At 46.2% G+C, this 20,224-nt stretch overlaps 1 protein-coding gene across 2 annotated transcripts in view; it reads right to left on the bottom strand.

Annotated features, from left to right (window-relative positions):
- The window catches only part of Pcyt1a (phosphate cytidylyltransferase 1A, choline), a 45,602-nt gene that overhangs the window by 4,439 nt on the left and 20,939 nt on the right, over positions 1-20,224 (bottom strand). For both annotated transcript variants that reach the window (XM_006974513.4, XM_006974514.4), the window contains exons 3-8: positions 16,751-16,850; positions 9,139-9,255; positions 8,118-8,269; positions 4,367-4,445; positions 3,678-3,820; positions 265-453 (exon numbers count right to left, since the gene is read on the bottom strand). In XM_006974513.4, coding sequence (XP_006974575.1) covers positions 265-453; positions 3,678-3,820; positions 4,367-4,445; positions 8,118-8,269; positions 9,139-9,255; positions 16,751-16,850 — 780 coding nt within the window. The remainder of the gene's footprint in view (positions 1-264; positions 454-3,677; positions 3,821-4,366; positions 4,446-8,117; positions 8,270-9,138; positions 9,256-16,750; positions 16,851-20,224) is intronic.

Below are 20,224 nucleotides of genomic sequence, written 5' to 3'. Positions count from 1 at the left end.
GGTGGCACACACCTTCAATCCTAGCAGTTGGGAGACAGAGATCACTCTGAATCCTAGGCCAGCCTGGTCTACACTGCAAGTTTCAAGCCAACCAAGGCTACATAGTGAGTTCTTGTCTCAAAAATAATAAATATATAAATAAGGCAGAGTATGTAGCTCAGTGGCGAGCGCTCGCTAGCATGCGTACTATGCTCTGGACGCAATCACTAGTCCAGCAGCAGTGGGAAGCGGGTATCCCCCAGTGTCGGGAAGGCAGGCTCTCACCAGCGCCCCTTCTGGACCAAACATCTCCAGGAAACTGCCGATGAATTCCCGGGATTTCTCCTCCCACTTCTGGATGAGGTCAATGCTCTTTTCTTCCACCTTCTGCACAAATTCTTTGGATTTTTCTTCCACATCTTTCACTTTCTTCTTGACTTTATCAACCCGTTCTTGCAAGTGGTATTTCTTCTCCTAGGACAAAACAGATGGTTTTTAGGACATGATACCCAAGCTGGAAGAGACGGCTCAGGTTACTAAGAGCGCCTCCTGCTCTTCCAGAGGACCTGAGTTTGATTCCCAGCACCCACTTAAGACGGCTCACTGCCTCTCTGTCCAGCTCCTGGGAGCCCTGACACCTCTGGCCCCTCCGGCTGCTGCATTCACATGCACCTACCCATAGACTGTTCGCGCGCGCGCACCCACGTCTGTGCGTATGTGCGTAGGTCCGAGGTCAACATCAGGTGTCTCAACCACTCTCTACCCTACTTTCCTAAGACAGGCTCCCTCACTGAACCTGGAGCTCACCAATTCTGCTAGGCCGGCCGGCTGCCGAGTCCTTAGAGGGTGCGCTGCCACACCTAGCTTTTACAGGGTGCTGGGGATCCGAACTCAGGTCATTATGTTTGCGGAGCAAACACTCTACCAACCGAGCTATCTTCTCAGCCCCTGTTTTATTTTTTAGAAGTTGGAGATCTGCTTGATCATCTGAAAAATGGCAGAAAGTTGGTCCTATCAATGTCCCTAACATTAGTGTAAAATGGTCTAAATGCTCTCTGGAGAAGGAGTGATATTTAGTCAGAGGTAAAGTACTGTACCATCTGAGCATAGTGGCACTCGCCGGTAACCCCAGTACTCAGGAGGCCAAGGCAGGAGGATCACAAGTTCCAGGTCAGCCTGGGCTGTAACTTGAGACCTTTTGTTAAAAACAAAGCAATGCAGGGCTGGAGAGACTGCTCAGAGGTTAAGAGCACTGGCTGTTCTCTCAGAGGACCCAGGTTCAATTCCCAGCACCCACATGGCAGCTCACAATTGTCTGTAACTCCAGTTCCAGGGGACCTGACACCCTCACACAGACATGCATGCAGGCAAACACCAGCGCACATGAAATACATTATTTTAAAAATGTCCTCTCCTAATTTCTCTATCATGAAGAAGAAGGGAGAGGCCACAGACAGCCCCGTAACAGCGTACGTTTGGTCGCACAAGGTGAAGGGAAGGAGAGGAAGAGAAGGAGGAGAAATCCTTTGTTTTCGGTCTTTCCCTTCCTTTTTGTTTCATGTACACAGGTGAGTCTGTCGTTGTACTGTCTGCCTGCTGTCAGGGCACCACGTATACGCAGAGCCCTCGGGGTCCAGGGAGGACACTGGATGCCTTGGGACCAGAGTTACAGATGACTGTGAGCTGCAACATGGATGTTGGGAAAAGAACCGGGTCCTCAGGAAGAGCAGCCTGTGCTCTTAACCACTGAGCCATCTCTCCAGCTCCTGCTTTTGTTTTATGAGACAGTCTTGCCATGCCTCATATTTGCAATCCTCCAGTCTCAGCCTCCTAAGTGCTGGCGATAGTTATGCACTTGCTAAATAAATAGCCCATGTGGGGAAACTGTATATAAAATAAATGCTGTGTGTCATTCATTAGCCACATGGGGAAAGGTCCGTAGTTTTTATCATATTCTCAAAAGAACACCCAATTTAAAAAAATAAAAACCGCCAGGCGGTGGTGGCACTCACCATTAATCCCAGCACTTGGGAGGCAGAGGCAGGCAGATCTCAGTGAGCTCAAGGCCAGCCTGGTCCATAAAGTGAGTTCTAGAACAGCCAGAACTACACAAAGGATTCCTGTCTCAAAAAACAAAACAAAAAAACAACAAACAAACAAACAAAACAAAAAAACCAGCCAGTTAAGAGCCTCTCTCTTGTTTTTTGAGACAGAGTGTCACGTCACTAAGACTGGCCTCAAAATTCTGATCTTCTTGCCTCTAGTCCTTTTACTGGAACAGATATATCTGTGTTGGGACTATAGGCATTGTTAGGATCCTGCTCTCATTCCTCGGGGTCTGGCATCTTATGGCATCAGCAAGCACTGGCGACTTCGCCCTGTGGTCACACAATCCCCGCCTTAAAAAGCTGGATGCGGACCCCCACCCCCCCACTCTCTCTGTGTTTCCTCTCTGCTCTGCTCCGCTCCCTCCCCCATCTTTCTCTCTCACCAGGCCTGGTCCCCTCCCTCCCCCTCCCTTCTCCTCCTAATGAAGCTCTAAAAGGTACCACTGGGTTCTGTCCTGACCATGACCTTTCCACGCAGTAACCAGCGCCCAACACCAACCACCGCCAATTACTATCAGGCATTCTCAATTATACATTCCTATTTGATTTGGCGAATTTTATATAGTAATTTATATATATATATATATATATTAAAGATAGGATGTCACTGTGCAGCCCTAGCTGGCCTGGAACATACAGTGATCCACCTTCCTCTGCCTCCTGAATGCTGGATTAAAGGCGTGCAGCACCATGTCTGGCTGTGTTTGTCTGTCCTTGTATCAATATACAAATATTCTGATATTATTCCACCATATTAGATACTAGACCCTGCCTCTGTGCAGTGCTTAGTGTTGGAGAATATATCAAGGTGTGTTACTTTTGTTTATGTTGCATTTGTTTAACTCTGTGAAGCTGTGTTACTGTGCCTGTCTAAAATATCTGATGGTCTGATAAAGAGCTGAACAGCCAATAGCAAGACAGGAGAAAGGACAGGTGGGGCTGGCAGGCTGAGAGAATAAATAGAAGGAGAAATCTAAGAGGAAAGAAGAAGGAATGAGAGGAAGGAGGACCCAGGGGTTGCCACCCAGCTATACAGCCAGACATGGAATAAGAAACAAAGAAAAGGTATACAGGAATAGAGAAAGATAAAAACCCAAGGCCAAAGGTAGATGGGATAATTTAGTTGTTTATAAAAGCTGGCTAGAAACAAGCCAAGCTAAGGCCGGGCATTTATAATTACAAATAAGTTGGGTGGTGTTGGTGGCACACACCTTTAATCCCAGCACTCGGGAGGCAAAGGCAGGTGAATCTCTGTGAGTTCAAGGCCAGCCTGAAAACAAAGTGAATTCCAGGACAGGCACCAAAAGAGCTACACAAAGAAACCCTGTCTTGAAAAACAAAACAAAACAAAACAAAACAAAAGAATAAGCCTCCATGTGTGACTTATTTGGGAGTTGGGTGGTGGGCCCCCAAAAGACCAAAAACAAACAACAACAGTTTGGTGCCATATTTCCTGCAAAGGGGTGTGCATTAGCTTTGGGAAATGATAATCACAGCAGACTGAAAAGCATGCTCAGCCCAGATGGCATGGGAAGCAAGGTGTGTGTGTCCTCCAGAGGAAGGGAACTATGAGATGAGGTTGCAACTCACGTTGATGAAGCTGACATTGAGCTCCTTGGCGGTATAGCCCCTCTGGAGGTTCCTTCTTGCATATACATCGTAGTCACGGACAATGCGGGTGATGATATCTGATGTGGAGATACCTTCTGTCCTCTGTGTCGGAGCAAACATGCCTAATCAAAACACAAACAGACAAACACTGATGTCCTGGCTCATCAGAAGGGTGGGCCAGACAGAACCTGGGAGCAGCACGTTTCTCTATTTCTCAAAAACAAACAAACAAACAAAAAACCCAGACTCTCCTTTAATTCCAGCACTTGGGAGGCAGAAGCAGGTGGATCTCTGTAAGCTCAAGGCCAGCCTGGTCTACACTGTGAGTTCCAGGACAGAAAAAAAGGCAGACTCCGTTATTCCTATAGTGGACTCTAAAGATCCTGGCACACAGGAACACTGAATCAAGGCCTGGAAGAAAGGAGCACACATGTCCTAATGGTAAGAATATAGACTTGTGCTAAATTTAAGAGATTGAAATGAGGTGTCTGGAGCAAGAACTGACAGGTGCTGGGGTGTGCTCACTCACACCGTTGTCCACAATTTGACCAGAAGCAGAATGCTGGATTTCTCAGAGTTCACATTTTCTACTGCAAAGCAATGCCATGGCTGAATCTCTGAAGTTGCCCAAGACCCCATAAAGTGAAGCTGGACATCAACCCACTCACCTGCTTCCTTAATGTGCTTATACACGTCATCACTCCCAGCAGAAGAATAGGGGATATCGTCATGGGCTACGAAATCAATCTGAAAAGAAGAAAACATCATCTCATCTCCAGGCTAACTATCATTTGGAAAGACCATGAAAATACTCTTGGGCTCAGAAAAAGGGAAACTGGCAGGGCCCGCACCTCAAAATAACCTTTTCTCTGTACTTTTTTGCTTGGTTCGTACATTCTACAATCTGTTCAGAAATCACCAACCTAATTATCTATGGCTTTTACATCGGAAGTTTGCCGGTTTCTTCTCTGGCTATTTCTCCTGGTCTAAGAAAAGTGCTGCCGGCTGTCTGAACACCATCAGCATGCTGTGGTCAGCGGAGCAGGAAAGCTTTCTAGAAAGCCGTTAGTAGACAGAGCCTAGAAAGAAGGGGATGTCCCTGTCCTCCTGGGTCTGTAGAAATGGGCCACAAAAAGGCTGCTATTGCTTAGTTAACTGTTTCTTCTCCTAGTTCCTGAGAAAAGGGGGAATTTAGAAATAGCAACGAAAGTCCTTTTACCAGAACAGATATATCTGTTCTACCGAGAAATGAAAAACCCAAAGCCGCAAGTGTTTATGACTGCCTTGCTATAAATACACTTCGGAAGACTCATCTATTGACTATCTGGACAGCCCCTAAACCTTGCTACTGTATCCCTAACCCTATCAAACCCAGCCCCGGGAGCTGCAGGAGTGCTGAGCAAGCTCCTCAGGACCCGCGCTCACATCTCCATCACCCGTGAACAAGTCGACAGGACAGCAAAGTGAAGGCTCACAGCCGGCAGGCAAGCTGCGTGGTGGAGACTGACTGCTTACCAGGAGGGAGGGAACACAGCAGGTTCTCTGCCGCCCTGTCCGGGCCAACTGTGCTACGGAGAATAACCCTGCTCCTCACCGTTGGTACCACTGCTGAGTGCTGATGGAGGAAAGTTAGGGACCCACCAAAGGTCGGGCCTGGGCTGGTGAGAGCAGGTAAAGTAACCCCAGTTTCACCCCTGGGAGAACGGGTACCCACAGGTTGCTCCCTAACACTTGTGTGTGCCATGGCACCCATGCATACACACAGCAAGTAAGTAAACATCTACCCTATTCTAGTTACAGTAAGCCTCCTGGGCTTCAGAAGCATGGCGGCTCTCTTTGTTCCCCTTCTGCTTCCTGCAATGATCCACATGCCCATGCAGAGAAGGGACAATATGCGCACTAGCTTCTCAGGCTTGAGGGTCTCTACCGCTCTAAGAAATCCATCCCTTTCATGCCCACCTGTGTAGGAAGCATTCTTCAATGAGGGAGAATTCAAAGGCAGGGGGGTTTTTAAATAATAATTACTTCTTTTTTTTTTTTTTTTTTTGGTTTTTCGAGACAAGGTTTCTCTGTGTAGCTTTGCGCCTTTCCTGGAGCTCACTTGGTAGCCCAGGCTGGCCTCGAACTCACAGAGATCCGCCTGGCTCTGCCTCCCGAGTGCTGGGATTAAGGGCGTGCGCCACCACCGCCCGGCAATAATTACTTCTTAAACAAGAGTAAGAAACACTCTTTTTTTTTTTTTTTAAGATTTATTTATTTATTATGTATACAGTGTTCTGTTTGCATGTATCCCTGCAGGCCAGAAGAGGGAGCCAGATCTCATTACAGATGGATATGAGCCACCATACGGGTGCTGGGAATTGAACTCAGGACCTCTGGAAGAACAGCCAGTGCTCTTAAGCTCTGAGCCATCTCTCCAGCCCTAACAATTTTTTGTTTGTTTGTTTTTTTTTCGAGACAGGGTTTCTCTGTGTAGCTTTGCACCTTTCCTAAAGCTCACTCTGTAGACCAGGCTGGCCTCGAACTCACAAAGACCTGCCTGCCTCTGCCTCCCGAGTGTTGGGATTAAAGGCGTGTGCCACCACCGCCCGGCTACACTCTTGGTTTTTGATCCCACACAATTTCTAGCCCTAAATCAAAGCTGAAAGTAAATTTAAATCAACAGAAGAGAACTTGTACTATTTCCTAAATGCAAAGCTTTCTCTCTTTAATTCAGTTTTTGTTTGTCTTTTTGAAAGGTTTTAATATTTTGTGTATGCCTGGTGTCCATGGAGGTCAGAATGTGTTAGATCCTCTGGAACTGGAGTTATAGACTGTAGCACGAATCTTAAAGGTTCTTATTAATAAAAACAAACCTGGAGCCAGGTACTGGGGTCAACGCTGGAAGATCAGAGAGCAGAACAAGCCACAGCTACCTCACCTCACCAATTCCTCAGCCGATCCTGTTTCCTCAGACTGGAAGCCTCTGAGTCCTCATCCAAATGGATCTCAGCTGAACTGCTGCTAAAAGCCTAAAAGCTTAACCAGCTCTAGTTCCCGGTCCTCACGCCTTATACACCTTTCTGCTTCCTGCCCTCACTTCCTGGATTAAAGGCTCTTGTTACCACACCTGGCTGTTCCCAGTGTGGCTTTGAACTCACAGAGATCCAGACGGATCTCCCCCTCTGGAAGGCTAGGATTAAAGGCGTATGTGCCACCATTTTCTGGCCTCTATGTCTGTCTAGTGGCTGTTCTGTTCTCTGACCCCAGACAAGTTTATTAGGGTGCACAATATATTGGAGAACACATTATCACCACAACAGACAGTTGTGTGCCGTTTTGTGGTGCTGGGAACCAAACCCAGATCCTGTACAGAACAGCAAGTATTCTTAATCACATAGTCATCTCTCCAAAGCCCCTCCCTTTTCTTTTGCTTGTTTTGAGACAAGGTCTTTATTATGTAGCCCAAGCTGGTCTCAAACTTGTGGTCCTCCTGCTTTAGTCTCTTGGCTTTGGAATATAAACATCTTTTTACATTAAAACAATTAAATTTATTTATTTATTTTGTGTGTGGGGTTTTTTTTATTTTTTTTATTTTTTTTTTTTTGGTTTTTCGAGACAGGGTTTCTCTGTGTAGCTTTGCGCCTTTCCTGGAACTCGCTATGGAGACCAGACTGGCCTCGAACTCACAGAGATCCGCCTGCCTCTGCCTCCCGAGTGCTGGGATTAAAGGCGTGCGCCACCACCGCCCGGCAGAGGGGTTTTTTTTTTTTATTTTTTTTTTTTTAAATTTATGTATTTTTTTAGGTGAGTGCTCTGTCTGCATGTATGCCTATATGCCACCAGAGGGCATCACATCCCATTATAGATGTTTGTGAGCCACAACGTGGTTGCTAGGAATCGAACTCAGGACCTCTGGAAGAGCAGCCAGTGCTCTTAACCGCTGAGCCATCTCTCCAGCTCAACTTGTTCATAAATGTGTGCATATAGGCCAGAGGACAACTTGCAGGAGTCAGTTCTCACCTTCTAGCATGTGGGCCCAGGATTCATATTCAGGTGATCAGACTGGGCAGCACGTGTCTCCACCTGCCGAACCATCTGACTAACCCAGATAGATAAACTCCATCAGTGTATGGCTAGAAGTGTGGGTATTCTGAAGAGACTGGCATGCTATCAGGGGAGGACGCTACTGTGTGGGGGACATGCCACATTCATTTAAGACAGTTCATTTAAGGCCCGTTCACAGTGTAACCTGGACACAGTCTCTCTGGGCCTTGCTCTTCATATGTAAACAAAATAACTGTCCCCACAAGATGGCTCCGGGAGCAACTAGAACATAGCGACCCCAGAGGCACGCGACAGACAGAAAACTAGCCTGCAGCTCAGGCCCCGAGGGGCTGGTGGGACTGGGAGTGAGTGCCCGCGCGGCCAGCTGCTTACCCGGTGCTCGGCCAGGAACTCGGGCGTCAGCGTCCAGGGGGCGTTCCTCACCACCTCGTCCACGTAGCGACAGTGCTGCACCGCGTCATAGCGCTCGTTCTCGTTCATCACCGTGAAGCCCTTGAAGTTGTGGGTCAGCTCATCGCTGCAGACTGGGGTCACAACCACAGCTGTGAGGCAAGGCCCTCTGCGGGCCTCCCCGCCACCAACCTTCCCAGGCCTGTAACAATGCCTGCCCCACCCCACCCACTCAGGAGAAGAAGCTTCTGGATCGGCCTGGGCAACAATGTTTTCTAACCTAAGACCTCAGAGCAACATTTCCTACCCTAAGGCCCACGCTTTCGAAAAGAGGGTAAAATATGGAACTCAGATTTTGACTTTGAAATGAAGCTGCTTTGTGTTTCCACACCAGTGAAGTTTTCAAAATGTTCTATTGGGGCTGGAGAGATGGCTCAGCAGCTAAGAGCACTGGCTACCCTTATAAAATACCCAAGCTTGATTCCCAGCACCCACACGGTGGCTCACAACTGTCTGTAACGCCCGTCCCAGGGGATCTAATGCCCTCTTCTGAATTCCTCGGGCACAGGCACACGTGTGGTACAGAAACACACATGAAGACCAACCACCAGAAAACAACCTACTCATACACATAAAATACATTTTAAAAATGCTTTCTGATTTTATTTTTCTAAGGTTGGACTTGACCATCCCATTGGCTGGGCAGACTTTCCCGCTTCTGTCAATTCAAAGCTGATGAGGTGAAGTCCGGGGCAAATGTTATTAAGGAGACAACTGTATGAGTGCCGCCACACTGTAGAACCTCAGCTATAAACTGTGAGATAAGCCAGGCCCTCTCAGGGAGCCTGCTGCTGCTCTCTCCGGCTGAGCTGTCCCACAGACTGTATGTGGGACGGCTGGGACCTCATGCTTCCTTTCATAAAGACTGCACTAAGTCTCACAGACGAGGGGAGGGAGGCTGCCTTTTCTGAACAACACCTAAACTCATCTGATGTTTTCTTACCTCCCACGATGAGATATGTATTAGGGAAAAGGTTCTTGGCTTGCATCAGAGCCCGGGCGTGACCAGAGTGAAATAAGTCAAATATTCCATCCGCATAAACTCTCACAGGCCGCTCACCTGAATCCAAAGAAAAGAACTCATCACAAAGATGCATTTACTCAATCCCTCACACCTGACAAATGGGACAGTGGTACTGTGTGACTCTCGGTCACTTCTTTCTGGGTGGTGTTCTCTGGGGCCAGGCCTCGTGACACAGACCTACAACCCTAGCCACTCTGGAAGCTGCAGCAGGAAGATTATCAAATTCAAGGCCAGCTTGGACTCCAGAGTGACTTCAAGGCCAGGCGGGACAATGTAGTGAGACCCTGTCTCAAAATGAAGAGAATGAAGAGGCTTAGGTACATAATCCAATAGTAGAGGTCTTGCATAAGGCCCGAAGGTCAGCCCCCACTACCATAAAAATTAAAATAAGTGCAAACACAAGCCATTTTACTATTATATAGTCTCAACAAACTAGTCCAGAAGAGTCCCCGAACAAAATACAGTAAGGGCGCCATTTCTGTCTATCTGGAATTAGACTGCAGTCCATGTTTTTTGTTTGTTTGTTTTGTTATTGTTGTTGTTTTTGTTTTTGTTTTTCGAGACAGGGTTTCTCTGTGTAGCTTTGGGCCTATTCTGACTGCTAGTGCTCCCTTTTTTAGTTTGCCTTGATTACTAATAACTAACACTTTGCTTTGAAAATCAATCCTAGCTAGGCATGATGGTGCATGTTATTAATGCCAGTACTCTGAAGGCAGGGCCAGGCAGATCTCTGAGTGTGAGGTCAGCCTGGTCTACATAGGAAATTCTAGGCCAGCCATGGCTACATAGTGAGACCCTGTCTCAAAAAACCAACCAAAGCCCATGGCTGCTGAAGGTAATAAATGATCTGGAGGGTTCTGGCTGAAGTGGAAGGAGGATGGATATTATAATCAGAGCAGATAACATTCTGGAAGCATTTCTCCCTCCCAGTGAGCATGATACATGTATACTTCAGATACATGAAGTACTTGAAAACAAAATATAAATATGTTAGGACTTTTCATTATGGCTTTCATCTTTCCATTAGTTAGAATAAAAAGAACTGTCTGCTGCATTACTTTCAGTGGCAGTGGCCCATGTAAAGCCAGGCGTTACCTCCCAGTGTATGAGACCAATTCCAAGGCCAAATAAGCCGTGACACGATGCTGTGCTGCACAGGAGAAATCCCAGCAGTCTGAGGAACTCCGTCACCGTGACACTGAAGGAGGAGTTAGTTCGCTGCAGGCCCAGAGGGCAGCATAGGAACATGGCCACCTTCTTAGGGAAGGGCCACAGGCCCATCTGATGGACAGAAGGGACCCTGGAGAAGATACTTCTCCCTCCTGACTCAAGGGCTATAGGCTTTGCACAGTGGTATCTCAGCCAATGAGGTCTATCTGAGGCATAATTACTGCTAATTAAAAACTCTTAATGGCTGTGGATCAGGGAAGAGGAAAATGGTTACCAAGAGGTTTGGGCTTTTAACGTAGCTTTATCCATAAATATGTACATTTTTGTTTTATTTTGTTTTGTTTTGTTTTGAGAGACAGAGTTTCTCTGTGTAGCCCTGGCTGTCCTGGAACTTACTCTGTAGATCAGGCTGGCCTCAATCTCAGATATCTTCCTGTCTCTGCCTTCCAAGTACTAGGATTAAAAGTACAAGCCACCACACCCAGCCTAAACATGTTTTAAAGTGAGAAATCATACATTGCTGATAGGAGCATAATTTCTTAAAAAGGCTATTTGGCAATATTTGTGGGAGCCCACAAAAGCTTCCTAGTAAGAGCTGAGCTTGCTTTACACAGCAGGGCTGCATTAGGGGATGGCTGGGCCACGTGCATGGTCACCAGGTATCTGGGATGGTCTGCACTTGGCTGGGCGGGCTCCCCACAAATCAGCAAAGACAAACGGCCAATGCCTGGCTCCTTTGGTCTGGCCATTCTCATTCTGGGAAACTATCTTTCAGATGTGCCTTCACTGTGGCCTTGTTTGCAACAGCAAAGGTGTGAAGACAGCATTTCATCGGACAACTGAATCCAGGACAGGGTGGGAGGGGACGGAAACTAAGCACTTAGATATCCACAAGCAACTGGCCATCCTGGCTCCTCTAAGAGGGACATTGGTGGCTGTGAGCCACAGGCTAAGAGGAAGATGCCCATGTTACGTTCCTTTGGTACTCTGTGGATGTCACGTCATCACGATGTATCCATTTTATAATACAGGAAATACATCTTTATTTGAATCTGTTTACTTTTATGTAGTATATATGTGTGTCTGCGAGAGAAACAGTGATCACATACAAGAATGCCACGGTGACATGTAGAGAACAGAGGACACCTTGCAGGAGCCACTATGTAGGCTCTGGGGACTGAACGCAGGTTGTCAGTCTTGGCAGCAAGCTCCTTTACCAACTGAGCCATTCTGCTGGTCCAAAATTGTGGAATAAAGTAAAACATATCAATATAATGAAAAATAATAGAACGGGCATTTTTCTTTTGGTGCTAAGAATTAAACCCAGGAATTCCTGTATCTGCTTTATCGCTGAGTTACATCTTTGTCCTACAGTATATTTAACACTATAGGATATATACTAATATTGTCCTATAATAAAAGAGTTAGCTCAAGTGGTCAACCAGCTTCCTTCCTCTTTAAGCTTAAGTTAATTCATCTATAGGACAAAGTAAAATAAAACATGAGTTGTACAATCAGCTGGGCAGTGGTGGCGCACACCTTTAATCCTAGCACTGGGGGGGGGGGAGGCAGGAGGATATGAGTTCAAGTCCAGCCTGGTCTACAGAAGTGAGTCCCAGGATAGCCAGAACTACACAGAGAAACCCTGTCTTAAAAACAAACAAACAAAAATATGTACAACCTTCTTATTCCCTCTTGATCCTTGAACTAATGAAGAATCTAAAACTGGGCTTTCCCAAGCAAGGCTTCAGGGGCTGTGACATGACTTTGTTTGGTCCTAAAACACAAAGGCTAAATGGACTGCAAATGCAGGAACACATTACAGTGTAGCAGGGCAGAGTGAGGGCAGTCTGGCCGAGGAGGCACACTGTCTGGGAGTGGAAAAGCAGGCTGTTACTGAGGGAAGCTGTTGGCCAGCACAGTAAAACATCACTGAACCGTTCCCCACCAACCCGCACCTACATGTGTCCCATTACCTCTGCAGGGCCCTTCCCAGCTATTGACAATTCAGTGCCGAGACCTCACGTGCAGCCTTTGGTAACACAGGCTGGTATATCAACCAAGTGGCCAGAAGGGGCCGCTGTTGCACAGGTCTTGGGAGAAGCAAGCATCAGAAATTCTTTAACCAAATAAACCACACCCCGATCTGGCAACCCGTCTCAGATTACTAAGAGCAACCTCCGGTCACCCTCTGGGTTATAAATAAGGTGGCTGCATTACTCTGCTAAGAAAGCTAAACCAGGCTTCAATTCCCTGTCTACCGAGACACCCTGTCAAACATCAGTCTTCCATGGAACCCCTGCTTTTCTCCACGGCTCCTTTCTTTCTCGGTTAAACACACTGCTGGCTGCATTGTCTCCCAATAGGTGCCCGAAGGTGAGCGGACCTGTTCTATCCTAACTACCTCTGACTACAGACTTCTGTCCTGGATTACACAGCCTCCCTGCTAAGCTCTCTTAAGTGGACTAGTGAACCCCACCCCACCCCCCCACCCCCCCTGGGAGAGGGCCAGGAGGAAACACGTCTGTGGCAGGTTGATTAGAACCCCTAGCTGGTACCAGAGGCTTCCTTTCCTGTCTCACTCCTTGTCCTGCAGACACAAATATACCCGTATCTAAGACTAGACGAGAGTTAGCAAGAGAAGAGCAAGAAGTCAAACCAGTTGGCCAGCTTCACAGGAGAACTTGCCACTGTTTCTCACACCCCAAAGCTAGGTGAGAGGCCTCCGAGGGTAAGAGTACTTGCTGCTCTCTCTGAAGACCGAAGTTCGGTTCCTAGCACCTCTGTGGCAACTTGAAACCACCTGCAACTCCAGATCTCAGGGATCCCATGCCCTCTTCCGGCCTTCTCTGACACCAGACATTTACATGGCAGACATACATACATGTAGGCAAGACACTCATCCACATAAAAATAAAAATAAATTAATAAAAAATAAGATGCAGTGATTTCATCCAAAGCCTCCGTTGCGTAGCGCCAGTGCCCATAAAGAGCAACGGACTGGACAGGACCAAGGCGAGCAGACCTGGGTCTGGGTTCCACCTGCAGCACTGGCCGCCTCTCACTGGAGGCCGGCCTCGCTGCTGAGTTTCTAATGACTGACTGCTTCTTAATGTCCCCATACATACAATAAAGAAGACAATCTCAAGCACAATTTAGAAATCATACTCTAGCTAGGTGGTGCTGGCACATGTCTTTAATCCCAGCATGCCACAGATGGAGACAGGGATCCCTGTGAGTGCAAGGCCAGCCTCCTCTACAGAGTGAGTTCCAGAACAGACAGGGCTACACAGAGAAAACCTGTCTCAAAAAAATTGGTTTTCTAAAAAAAAAAAAATTGTTTTTAAATAATTAAGATCATCAGTGTTTATTTATTATAAGATTCAAAACCTGGAAATACTAGAACACATTTTCTTTTCTTTTCTGTTAGCTCTAAACACTGACCTCAAGGTCTCAGGCATGTTAAGCCCATGTTCTTCCTCTGTGCTACACTCTCTGCACACTACTACATATAAGTTCAGTTTTTTAATGTACCACAATGATATGTGGATACTATAACAAACTGGGAAACTGTGAACAGACCTGAGCAAGGGATGAATTCTGAATGTGTGTCATCATGTAATGCATAAAAAGTTGTGGACTGCAACAGGTTCTACTGCCATGTGTGAATGTGAAACAGAAACCGTCTGCTGGCATTCTGAAATTTGACCTCCAGGCTAGCGAGATGATGGCGCAGTGGATAAAGGCACTTGCCTGCTTGTTTGAGTTCAGTTCCCAAGACTTACGGTAGAAGGAGAAAACCAGCTGCCAAACGTTGTCCCTGATCTCAACATGTATACTGTTGATTGCATACCATATACATACACACAAAATAAGTAGATAAATGTAATTCTAAAAGTTTGAGGCTACATAGTGAAAATCTGTCCCAATAAATACATAAACAAATTAATTAAGTTCACTTCATGAATCAGAAAGGTTGTGGTCAACATGAGCCATATCTAAATATTTTTTGCAGAAAAAAAATATTCTCAAGAACTGGATTTTTGTTGTTGTTTTAGGAATCCAGGAATAATAATAATTTACACAGCCAGAGTACAGACAAGGGGTCCTGGGGTCCCCTAGTAACCATGACATTCATTGTCCAGCACTGTTTGTAGTCCTGTTTCACGGCTCTTTTACTAGGAAAACAAACATAAACACATTAAGTGATCACAGTGCACACCTTTAATCCCGCACTCGGGATCTCTGTGAGTCAGAGTCCAGCCTGGTCTACAGAGGGAGTTAGTTCCAGGACAGTCAGGGCTACATGAGACTCTGTCTAAAACAAACAACCAAACAAAAAACAGAAGCAATCACATCCAGGAGAGGTGGTGCCTTTATCCCAGTGCTGGGGTAGGGGTGGAGGGGCAGAGGCAGATGGTCTCTGTGAGTATACAGTGCTGGGGTAGGTAGGGGTGGAGGGGCAGAGGCAGATGGTCTCTGTGAGTATACAGTGCTGGGGTAGGTAGGGGTGGAGGGGCAGAGGCAGATGGTCTCTGTGAGTATACAGTGCTGGGGTAGGGGTGGAGGGGCAGAGGCAGATGGTCTCTGTGAGTATACAGTGCTGGGGTAGGGGTGGAGGGGCAGAGGCAGATGGTCCCTGTGAGTGTACAGTGCTGGGGTAGGTAGGTAGGGGTGGAGGGGCAGAGGCAGATGGTCCCCGTGAGTCGCAGGCTAACCAGGAAAAAGGATGAGGGGTAAGATTCATAACACACTGTCTGTGTGAGGTTGTGCTGCGGCTGTAACGGCCTCCTTCTCTCTGCGCACGCCTAGGGCTAAGTTCAGCCCTGTACTTTCAGAGTAGATACAACACTTATCAGAACTGAAAGGGAGTAGAAAACAGGGAAAAGAGAATGGGGGATTTATAGACAAGAAAGAAAGGATGGCTGCCTGTATGGCAGTATTTACAATAAATGGTTATGAGGGGTTTCGTTCGTTTGTATGGGTGGGTGGTTTATTTTGATTTTTTATTGTCTTGTTTTGTGTGTGTGTGTGGGGGGGGTATTTTGCCTGTCTATATGTCTGTGTATCTTGTTCATGCTGTGCCCACAGAGGCCAGAAAGTGTGTCAAGCCTTTGGAGCTGGAGTTAACGGGTGAGTCGTCTAAGGCCAGGGCGGTGGTTTTTGAGACAGGGTCTCAACTTCCAGCTAGCCTCAGATATTCTCTGTGGTAGCCAAAGATGATCTGAAATGACCTCCCTGCCCCCACCTCCCAGCCAGGTGACAGGTGTGCTGCCACACACCTGGGCACTCCTACTTATGGTGACCCCCAGAACCAACTGTCCACAGCAGAGGGGTCTCCAGAGCACATTAGTAACTGTCGGGGGCCAATGAAACAGCCCAACAAGGAAAAGCACTTGTCACACAGGCCTGGTGACAGGAATTTGATCACCAGAACCCATGAGGAGGCAGAAGGAAGGAACACACTCCAGTTTCTCTGACTTCCACACATGTGCTGTGGCACACATGCACACATATGCACAGAATGCACACATATACACAGAATGCATACACACACACACATACACACACACACACACACACACGCCCACCTCAGTATGTACATGCACACACATGTATACACATGCATGCACATGATTGTTCACTAAAAAAATTACTTAGCCAAAATAGTTAATGATATAAATTAAACCTATAAATAAAGAAAATAGGCTTAAAATAATAAAGCAAGTCTATTAAAAGGCATACAATTATATCATTAAAGATAAAATTAATCTCTCCCAATGGGATATTTTTTTCTTCTATCAATCAGCAATATCATCATAGTTGACTGACACTATGAAAAAGAATTATAGAGAAAATTTGGGGGCTAGGAAAAATATATGACAGTTTGATACATTAATTTTTTGAGTATTCGTAAAAATAGACAAAATCACAGGACCAGCAGGACAGCGGAGTAGACAGAATACTTGCCTACCATAAGCAAGGCTCTAGGCTTGATTTCCATGCACCACAAACACAAACAAACAAGACCACACCCCAGCTACAGCTAACATCCATCTTCTCTTTCCTGCCACAACGGAGATCAAACCCAACAACTGGAACGTGCTCGGCAGGCACCCTACCAACGAGGGACATTCGCAGCCGTCAGACTAACAGTTGTGGGGTTTTGTTGTGGTTTGGATTTTTGTTTTGTTTTGTTTTTCTGTTTCATGATAGCTTATGCCAATAACCCAGGAAACAAACACATAACAAGGAACAAATTTACAATTTTATAGAGTGAAGTTATCCTCTGCAGCAGAACATTGAGACAGAATAGCATCCTAAAGACTATAGCAAACAAAAGAGCTAAGTGGCTACTTACAAGGAGTTCCTCTGCAGGCTTCTTCCATAGTTACCCTGACGTAGGGCTTACTAAAGTCAACTTCAATTTCATCAGAAAAGGGAGCTGGCTGCCGTAAGCCCTGAACAAGAACGTGATAGAAAATTAAGTCAAATTCAGTGGTGTACACTGAAGTACTCGAAATAATACAGCTTTAAAGAACAGACAGTTATTCAACGATGTGACTAAAACTTTATAATGTTGAGAAGGAAAAAAAAGTATTCCAAAGTGAAGAGTGAAAGTTGCAACCTTTTTCAGATTGAGTAAACCATGGAGTGAAGAACAAATGTCTTTCTAGTGGTTTCAGGATAAAACTGAGCAATCTGACTGGGTCTGGAATGGCGGCAGCATGGTGGAATAGCAAACCTTGGACCCTGTGACGAAACTGCCAGGGTTACTCAGCACACTTCATATTGATCCAACTAGAGAGCAGGAGGGTAGGCAGCTCCTGAGTAAAACCATGGCTGCGTAACACTTCATACTGTAATTGTGTTCAAATGCTCCCTAAGAGGCGAGGAATATACAGCAGGAACCTCCGTTTATAGAGGAGGAAACAAGGGTCAGAGACTTATGAGAACCATATACACAAAGAGGCAAAGCTGACCAGAACGTGTGTGTACTCGTCTCTCGTACATGGCTTCACTTGGGAGCTTCGTTTAGTTTATTTAACTGAACAGCTGGGTGCATGAAGGAACTTTTCAAATGGGATGAACACACACACACACACACACACACACACACATATACACACACACACACACACACACACACACACACACACGCTGACCTGTGCCCAGGTTTGTCCTGTTGCACATCAACATGAACCTAGAATTGTCAGCAGCTTCCTACCGCTGCTCTTCCTCGTCCCCTTCTGAAGTATTCATTAGCACAGGTTTCTGACAGCCCAGAGCAACTCTCTTTTGCCCAAACGGTCTACATAATAACCCCAGGCCCTGGTAGACTCATGATTATTTTCATAGTGCCGGGGGAAGGCTCTAGAGAAAGAGAGGAGAACAATGGAGCACAACGTGTCTATCCCCTAGCAGGGATGTTTAATCTCTAACATTCTGAAATGAGTGACGAGTCATCACTTACAAAGTTCATGCTCAAGGGCTGTGCAATGACATGAAGAGAAGGGGAGGGGGGGGAGGGGAGGGGAGGGAAGGGAAGGGGAGGGGAGGGGAGGGAAGGGAAGGGGGAAGGAAGGAAGGAAGGAAGGAAGAAGGAAGGAAGGAAGGAAGGAAGGAAGGAAGGAAGGAAGGAAGGAAGGAAGGAAGGAAGGAAGGAAGGAAGGAAATGCCTCTAAAAACAAAATTTTAAAAAATTCAATATTTTCATGAGGTTTTTTTCACATGTATATTTATTCATTTTGTGTTCATTGGTGTTTTACCTGCATGTGTATTTGCACAAGAGTGTCAGAAGCCCTGGAACTGGAGTTACAGATAGGTAACTCCATGAGCTGCTATGTGGGTGCTGGGAATTGAACCCGGGTCCTCTGGAAGAGCAGCCAGTGCTCTTAACTGGTGAGCCATCTTCTCCAGCTCCTCAAGGCTTTTTATTTTTTTATTTTGTGTGTATGGGTGTTTTGCTTGCACACATGTCTGTGTGCCACTTACATGCCTGGTGTTGGCAGAGGTCAGAAGAGGGCATCAGATCCCCTGGAACTGCAGTTACAGAGAGGTGTGACCCACCATGTGGATGCTGGGAGCTGAGCCAGTGCCCTTAATCACTGACCTGTCCTTCCAGCCCCAGTTTACGTAAGTTTACACTTTTATGCCGGGCTGCTTCCTAGCTATTCTTGGCTGCACATGGTTTGTGGGTCATGGGTTAGAAACACCCGTTAAGGCTCAAAAACAAATTACTTCCCCCACCCTTCAGTTAATGTCAATCTCTCGGTGTCTTCAGTTGTCTTCTCGTTGGTACTTTTCACACTATATGTGATTTGTTGCTATCTCCTTTCTTGCCTTTGTTGTTGTTATCATTGTTGGGTTTTTGTTTTTGAAACAAAGGCTGGCCATGAACTATGCATACAGCCCAGTTTCTTACCTGCTCCTGGCTCAGCCTCAACTGTTCAGATATAGGTGTTCACCTCGATTGGGTCACATGCTCATCTTTGCACTCTCAACGACAGCAACCCGCACCCAGCGGGTCTCAGGATACGGTGGTTGAAATGGATTGCGGAATCTTAGTCATAAGCACAACCATGGCTTTTCCTCAATTTAGGTACTTTACTCGTGTGCGTGTGCGTGTGTGTGATCTATATTTATGAATGACACATATTTAGATAGGCTAAATTTTAATTTTTATAAATTATTTTGTGATTTATTTATTTATTTTTGGTTATAAGAGACAGGGTTTCTCCGTGTAGCCCTGGCTGTCCTTGAACTCAGAGACCTGCCTGCTTCTGCCTCCAGTGTGCACCACCACTGGATTCATTTACTTTTTTAAGAGTGTGTGTGTGTGTGTGTGTGTGTGTGTGTGTGTGTGTGTGTGTGTGTTAGATCAAATTCCCGAGCCTGGTATCTACCAGACCGGAACTCTACCACTGAGGTAAATGCCCAGCCATCATGGTCCTTTTGATTTTTGCCTTTAGAAATATCAGCAAATAGTCTGAATACACAGAGAAAACTGGACAATGATATGTCTTAATTCCTCCTCCTTAATGCTCCCCCTCTTCTGTCCACTTCATCCTGATCCCCCAACTTAGCCACCTAATATTTGGTGCCCTTTCTACATGTGAGGAAACGCGCTCTTCTGAGAGCAGAGTTCACTCTATGCTTCCACCTTCCACAGGGAAGATCCTCCTTGCGCTAACCACTCCTGTCTACTGCCATGCTCGCACACTTGGAACTATGTCATGGACTGCTGTTTGCATCCCGACCCAACCATCAACAGGTAAGTGCAGAAATAAACGTGATGTGATACAAGACAGAGTATTGTTTAGCAATGAGAAATTCATCAGTGAATATACCACATCACGGGTTAATCCTGAAAATATAGTGGAAAAGGCCAGCCACATAATATGTCTTCATTTATCTATCATGTCTAGACAGGCAGCACCAGAGAGGCATTAGTGGTCCCCAAAAGCTGAGCAGAAATAAGTGATTTGCTAGTAGATACAAGATATATTTACCACTTCCTCGGAAGTGGTAAATATACTCTAAAATTGGTATTGTAATGACGGAAAAAACTATCTGTGAATATACAGAAAACTACTAAATTGCTGGGCTGTGAGGTGGATCTGTCAACTAGAGTTCAATAAAGCTGTCACAAGAGAAGGGAATGTTGTTTGCTTTTGCTCTGAGTTCAGAAGTTGAAAGTCCAGGTGTACAGGGTGATGACAAACAACTTTCTTAGCAGATGCTCCTCCGCTAGGGCCAGTCAGCAGCTAGGTGAGTGGGTGTGGGCCATTAGCCAAGGCTAGACAGCTGGCACATACCCGGGAGATGGGGACAG

This window comes from Peromyscus maniculatus, chromosome 12 (genome assembly GCF_049852395.1).
Source record: "Peromyscus maniculatus bairdii isolate BWxNUB_F1_BW_parent chromosome 12, HU_Pman_BW_mat_3.1, whole genome shotgun sequence".
NCBI lineage: Eukaryota > Metazoa > Chordata > Mammalia > Rodentia > Cricetidae > Peromyscus > Peromyscus maniculatus.
Note: the sequence above shows the minus strand (reverse complement) of the source record. Positions and strands in the feature narration are given on the sequence as shown.